The 7,500-nt window shown below is 40.2% G+C and overlaps 1 protein-coding gene across 1 annotated transcript in view; it reads right to left on the bottom strand.

Moving 5' to 3' along the window:
• Positions 1–7,500, bottom strand: part of LOC119574116 (trichohyalin-like) — a 17,488-nt gene that overhangs the window by 876 nt on the left and 9,112 nt on the right. The window contains exons 3-10 of the mRNA XM_037921192.1: positions 5,946–6,175; positions 4,243–5,007; positions 4,048–4,128; positions 3,377–3,498; positions 2,326–2,599; positions 1,655–1,755; positions 1,405–1,570; positions 1–1,012 (exon numbers count right to left, since the gene is read on the bottom strand). The exon at positions 1–1,012 is cut by the window's left edge and continues 876 nt beyond it. Of these exons, the coding sequence (XP_037777120.1) occupies positions 1–1,012; positions 1,405–1,570; positions 1,655–1,755; positions 2,326–2,599; positions 3,377–3,498; positions 4,048–4,128; positions 4,243–5,007; positions 5,946–6,164 (2,740 nt within the window). The 5' untranslated portion in view covers positions 6,165–6,175. The remainder of the gene's footprint in view (positions 1,013–1,404; positions 1,571–1,654; positions 1,756–2,325; positions 2,600–3,376; positions 3,499–4,047; positions 4,129–4,242; positions 5,008–5,945; positions 6,176–7,500) is intronic.

Genomic DNA, 7,500 nt, shown 5'->3' with positions numbered 1-7,500 from the left:
TCTTGCTCAGCACTTTCCGGCCATGTGCCAGTAAGTCATCTTCCAGCCAAGCTTTTTTAGGGGTGCTTACCATTGGTTTGGTCATTGTATGCTTCAAGCTGCCATTTACAGTGGACAAGTGTGAGGGAGGAGCAGGGCTGTAATCTGAAATTCTGCTGTATTTCTCCATGACCTGCATAGCCAGCTGCAACTCATCCTCACTGGCCTCGCTTGTGCTTTTGATGTGATGTGGAGAAGGCTTGGGGCTCGACAGCAGGCTAGATGTTATGTCAGACTGCTGCCCCCCATCAGACACATTCAATTGGCTTTCAGTACTATTTCTGTCTCCTGAAAGCGAGTGCATATCAAGGCTACTCATCTCCTCAGCTGCGGCCATCTTTCGAGACTTCTTGGCCTTTTCAGACTTGATGCGACTGACTAAGGAGGAGTATCTGGCTTTCATTTTTTTGTACTTGGATTCATGGAGACAAGCACCCGCCTCACAGCAACTGGAAGGGTCTATCACCTGCTTTTGCTTCTTGAGTTCCTTCACTTTGCTCTCCTGTGCTTTCAACTCTTCCAGGTCCTCCTCCAGACTCATCCTCCTGTCTCGTAACTCCTTCAGGATCTGGTCATACTTCTTCTCCTCATCCTTTAACCTCCCTGCCTTTACACTGGTGACGCTACCAGCCTTTCTCTCTCTGACATTGCTCTGGGACTGTAAGGAATCCTCATTCACAAAGTCTTCCCTCTCAATCTCTTCCTCACCACCATTCTCTTCTCCATTCTCCATACTGCTCATCCTCTGCTCATATTCTATTCTAAACTCTGTCAGCTTGTTCTCCAGTTCTGTCTTCTGAAGGGTGAGTTCTGCCTTGAAGTCAGCCTTGAGCTTGGCCAGGTCCTCCTCATGTTGCATCTCTAAATCCTTTATGTCTTGCTCATGAGTTTCTTCACTCTGACGAACCTCTGCTTCATGGTCTTCCTTAAGACGTGCTAGTCTAGCTGCATGGGCCTTTTTCTCAGCAGTTTCCTGAGGGAAAAATTATATAATAATTAGGGAATAAATATATATATGAAACACCTGGATCTAGAAAAGAATGCATTACTGTAAACAAAACCTTGAAGCCACATATATCACCTACCTTTAAAACAACACATGAAAAAATTCATACATACACACCAGCACACACACACACACACACACACACACACACACACACACACACACACACACACACACACACACACACACACACACACACACACACACACACACACACACACACACACAACCACACACACACACACACACACACACACACACACACACACACACACACACACACACACACACACACACACACACACACACACACACACCTTTTATTCAAGGACAGATTCAAAGCCTAAAGCCTAAAATACCTTCTCTTTAGCTTGTCTTGCTGCCATCTCGAGCTCCTCCTCCAGCTCGTCACGGAGGACAGTCAGCTGCTTGTGGTGCTCCCTCTTCAGGTCAGCCTGCCGTTCTCGCAACACTTCTGTCAGGCTGCGCTCCAGGTCTGCCACTGCTGCTGCCTCATTACTGTTCCTTTGTGGGTATCAGGTCATTAGTAACAATACCTGATAAGCTAAGATTATTGAATGTCATCAATAAAAAGGGAAAGCAACATACCTGGTAGCAATAGCAGCTTTTGTCGCCTTGACTTCTGCTTGCGCTGCCTCCTTCTGCTCCTGATACAGTGCCTTCAGTTCCTTCTCCAGCTCTTGCATCTCCTGGAATTCATAAATCAAAGGAATTAATTGAATACTATTAATTAATATCCTGCAATTAGGTAACTGAATGCAATTTATCACATGGAAATACAAAGTCAATCAGATGTAGTATCTTGATCAAATGCATCTTACATGTCACTAAAACCTTTATGATTACAAATGCAATTTGTCAATTTTTTTTGTTTAGTTATTTTTTCTTTTCAATATAAGTAATGAAAAGGTTTCTTGAGAGCCTTAAAATGTGTTTGATGTGTTTATATCAAATAGAAAGAAGAAGAAAAAAGTCATTATTATGAGTAATTATGTAGAAATTTCTTAATTTGTAAAAACAGAAAACAAAATGAAAAATGACAAAAGAGAAGGGGAAAAAAGAAACGCAGAAGTAAAAATGAAGACAAAAAAAAAGGGAAAGACAAAGTTAAAAAACAGAACCGGAGAAGAAACTAACAAGAAAAAAAGAAAAAGAAGAAGAAAAACAAAACAAAAGAAAGAAAGAAAGAAAAAAAAGAAAATAAAAGGAGAAGACAAAACAATAAAGAAAGAGCGAAAGAAAAAGCACATACTCCCTACCTCTTCATGTTCCAACTGCATCTCCTCCTTCTTCTTCTGCATTTCTTGGACATACACCAACTTAATCTTCTCCACCTCCTTCTCGTTCTCCTTCCTCAAGTCTTTGGCCATTCTCTCCCTCTCCTCCTCAGCCTCCTTTTCCAGGCGGGCTTTTATCTCCTCCGTCTTCTTCTTGTGGTCCGCCTGAAGCTGCGTCTCGAGCTGCTTCCGTGCCGACTGAGTTTTCTTCTTCTCCTCCTCTTGATATTTCTGGAGTGTGGCTGCATTTTCCTTCCTGTTAGAGACATGTTTGTTGATCAGAAATAATTTTATGCTATCTGCTTTCAGCTTCTTAAAATCATTCTCGCATTATTTTCGATGGATTGACTGATCAATTGTTTTTTCCTTATTTCACTTTTGTTAAATGGATTCATTTTTTGGTTTGTGAGTCTGTACATGCAATAACCTCTCTATCTACCTTATACAATGGATCAGCTTATTCATATAGATTTTTCTTAATAAGTGTCTTTGGAATGGTTGTGCTTTAGAAATGCAAAACTTCATCATTATTTATCAACGATTACGATGAAGAAAATGGACATATATAAAGAAGATTCCCAAAAAGCAATTTACAAGGAAAGAGAAAAATTGACAAAAAAAAGAAGAAAAAATCAGAAAGAGAAATGGAAAATCCTGGAAAAAAAACTTTGAAGTTAGACTATAAATATAATCAATTAACAGAAAGATCACAAAATGGTAAAACTTGATGTGAAAAAAACTGAAAATGGGAAGAATCTAGCTGTTAGAAGAAACTTTATTGAAACTAGAACTATTGCAACAAAAGATAATGAAAATGAAACCCTTGAAATTCAAATAAACTAACAAGTAAATCAATAAAATACAAAGAAGATAAAGAAATGACAAAATTAGACAATAAAAAAAGGAATATGAAATCCCTTGAGCCAATAATCCCCCCCAAAACAACCAACATAATGTAATAATAATATAAACAATCACATAAAACACACATGTAAAGAGATAAAATTAAATCCTTGAAAACAATTCAACTAACTTTATCTTTTCCTCCATATCTCTGAATTCCTGGCTGAGTCTTTCCCTAAGTGCTTTCAAATCCTCCTCTTGTTGCTTGTGGATCTTCTGTTCCTCAGCCACGCGGAACTTAGACGCCTCTTCCTGTGGGGGTTAGGAATCCTCTGTGAGTTGTTCCTTAACAAGATCTCAGCGATTGATGGTTGGGAAAGGAATGATTTTCAACAGTAAAGGATTAAATTATACTGAACAGCAGAGTGTTGAATGGTACTGACCAACAGGGAACTGAACAGAACAGCAGAGTGTTGAATGGTACTGACCAACAGGGAACTGAGCAATGTTGAACCACAGGGGGACTGAATAGTTTTGTCAATTGCACTTAAAAATAAAGTTTGTTTTAAAGGAAATTATGAACTTCCCTAGGGACATGCTCTTGAATATAAGAAAGAACAGAAATAATAATCATCAGACCTGACAAAACAAAGGACTCTATACCAAAAAATGCCAGATATTATCTAATGAATCATTCTACCATGCATGACAAATTATTTATATTTCAGCTCTATTGTATTCTCCTCAATATATAAAGTGTGAATGGACATGTTGTTTCAAATGACAAGGCTAAGATATTGCACTTCACCTGATATCTGCATGCATATATTAATGTATATAGATCATTGTAAAGGCACCTACTTGAATTTTCCTCTGTATTTCAGCATAATCTACATTCACTTTCTGCTCTTCTTTACTTGCAGCAGCCTGGCTCTCCTCCTCCTGCAATGATAAAGATATAAGAATCAAAACTATTAAAAGAACCTAAAAGATACGAGTGAACTTTCTGCTAAGACAAAATATTCAAAGGAAAACGGTTTATGAACAATCCCTTACCTCTGTTTCTTCACCCTCCATGAGTTTATTCAGGTTCACAGTCAGGTTCTTTGGTGTCATTTCTGACGGCTTTGGCACTGCCTTCCCTGCACTGCTGGCTTGAGCTGTAGCTTGAGGAGGTTCTTTGGGCTCTGTCCTCCCACTGAGCTTGGCCACTACACGGTCAAGGGGGTTCGTCTTGCGCTGCTTGGGGGCTCCTTCAAGCTCAAGCTTCCTGTCCTCTGGTGGCAGAGGGGGCTCAGGCTTCTTGATGGGATCAGAGGGCTTTGTCTGGCTCTCCATCGGCTTTCCCTTGCTCTCAGACGCTGTTCCCTGCTGGCCTGGTGTGGCTGCAGGTGGTCTAGCTGCTGCTGGTTGAGGTTTCTGAAGTCCCTGAGGGGCTGGGGTCTGTGAGGTGGCTGGCTTAGGCTGTGGATTCTGAACCTGTTTGGCTAGAGTGCCAGGGGATGTGGCTTGTGCCTTGGCTGGCTGCTTTCCCTGAGGAGTCTGCTCAGCCTTGCCTTTGCCTGCCTCCACAGCCTGCTTTCTCTGGTCCTCCTCCTTCTGTCTACGAAACTCCTTCAGGGGGTCTCGAGAGGCACCTGAGTCCCTGTTGGGGGTTCCAGCGGAAGGGTCGCCTGCCCAGGGGTCGGCACTAGATGGCACGGACCTCGGCTTAGCTTGGGGGGCAGAGGGGAGGAGGTCGGAGGCATCATTCAGGACCAAACCCTGGTCGTCACTGTAGTCATCAATCACTCCTCTGGCTTTCAACAGGGCCTCCTCTTCCTGCAAGGGTATTTGAAATGCATTGTGAAAATTCCCATGAAATCTAATGAGAATAGAAATGAGGCAAAAATATATAACAATCTTATAACAGAAGTAATGATTATACAATAATAATAACAATAATAATAATAATAATAACAAAAACAAAAACAATAACAATAATAACAAACAACAAAACAACAACAAAATAATAATAAATAATAACCAAAATAATAGTTATAAACAAGCATATATAATTATTATCAATACTTAATTTTATACGCAAAACTATATACAAGAAGTAAATGCATGTGTATGTGTATGCGGTTATGTGAATGCGGTGTGCTACAATATAGCAGTAGATTGATATTTGATAGTGTAGTGTTTATGTAGTGTGTGTAGTATGATGTGATATTGTCGTGTATGTTGTGATGTATCGTTAGCTGTGTAGTAGTTGTATAGTTGTAGTAACACTAAATGAACATGTATATGCATTGTGATATGAAATGTGTGTTGTGATATATATGTGTTGATTATGTATGTTATAGTATGTAGTTATGTGTATAGAAAAACATGATGAATGCTGCTATAGTAATGAACATGTATTGTTATACTAAGTGTTGTGTGGTAATTAGTTTGTTTTATGTGTGTAGTTGTTTGGTTTTGCGTGTGTGTGTGTGCTGTGTTAGTGTTGTTGTGTTGTGTATGCTGTTGTGCATCAGCGTGTGTGTTGGTGTGTGTGTGTGTGTGTGTGTGTGTGTGTGTGTGGTGTGTGTGTGTGTGTGTGTGTGTGTTGTGTGTGTGTGTGTGTGTGTGTGTGTTGTGTGTGTGTGTGTGTGTGTGTGGTGTGTGTGTGTGTGTGATGTGTGTGTGTGTGTGTGTGTGTGTGCCTGTATGTGTTCCCATACACTTATGAGCGCGCGTGCATACAAGTACCGGCGCGAATCTCTACATCTCACCGGGTCTTCAGCTTCGCTATCAAACTCCTCTTCCTCCTCCTCTTCCTCATAATACTCTTCCTCCTCCTCCTCCTCCTCCTCCTCAAGCATCTCCTCTTCTTCCTCCAATTCCATCTCCTCCTCGTCCTCATAGTCCTCCTCAGACGAATGGAACTGGAGGTCGTCCGTTTTGAAGTCAAACCTGATGTTCTTGACCTCCTTGGGTTGCAGGAGCGCCATTCGGTCGATGCCTGGAGGAGAGAGAGAGGGAGAGAGGACGGGTCAGAAGTGGCGAGAAATAGGATGAGGTGTCAACGAGAAGAAAGGTAAGTGAGCAAGCGCTATATAAGTATATACACCTTGCTTATATAGACCTTCGTAGTTCGTAGCGGATAATGGGAGGGGTCTTGGCTTGTGGATATATATAGGCTGTAGGTGCGAGACCCAACCTTCGTGTCCTTAGTCTCCACAGACTAAGGATACGAAGGAGGGGGATGTGGAAGCAATCAAGGTATATATAAGTATATACTTATAGAGACCTTGGTGTGGAAGCAATCAAGGTCTACATAAGTATATACTTATATAAACCTTGGAAACAACAGCCAACAAGGCCGGAGGGTCGCGCTTCACACCCCTTCGTCAGCAGCTGCCTTCCCGTTGGAAGTTCCTCCTTGAGCGGACACCTGCCACGCCCAAGGGTATTGTGGCTGGATATTGTGTAAATGATGATGGTGATGATGATGGTGATGATGATGATGAGTGGTGATGGTGATGATGATGATGATGATTATGGTGATGATGATGGTGATGATAATGGTGATGATAATGATAATGGTGTGGTGGTGTGGTGGTGGTGGTGTGGTGGTGGTGGTGATGATGATGATGATGATGTGATGATGATAGAACATGTATCATGATTTAACATAATTGTAACACCATATAATGAATATATATAATATATATATAATAATGATAGCGATAATGGTACTACCAGTAAGATGATGATGATGATGATGATGATGATGATGATGATGATGATGATGATGATGATGATGATGATGATGATGATGATGATGATGATGATGATGATGATGATGAAAATAATAATAATAATAATAATAATAATAATAATAATAATAATAATAATAAAAATAATTCCAATTATGGTAAGAAGAAAAAGAACAACAATAATAATGATGAAGATAATGATAATAATCAAGATAATAGCTAACAACAACAATAATAATAACAATGTTTTTATAAACCTTAAGAGCATTTTTTCTTTTATTACTTTTCTCTATTTGCCTTTAATATTCAATTTATACGAACAAGTTATACTTGAAACTATTTCATGATTCGGCAGAAAGGCAGATACTGTAGCTACCAATCACTCTGCAATTTCCAATCTCTCAGTAACTACCAATCACTCTGCAATTTCCAATCTCTCAGTAACTACCAATCACTGCAATTCCAATTCTCAGTATCCATCTCTGCAATTTCCATCTCTCAGCAACTACCAATCACTCGCAATTTCCAATCTCTCAGCACTACCAATCCTCTGCAATTTCCAATCTCT

The sequence above is a fragment of the Penaeus monodon genome, chromosome 6, assembly GCF_015228065.2.
Source record: "Penaeus monodon isolate SGIC_2016 chromosome 6, NSTDA_Pmon_1, whole genome shotgun sequence".
NCBI classification, from domain to species: Eukaryota; Metazoa; Arthropoda; class Malacostraca; order Decapoda; family Penaeidae; genus Penaeus; species Penaeus monodon.
This window is presented reverse-complemented; position numbering and strand designations above follow the sequence as displayed.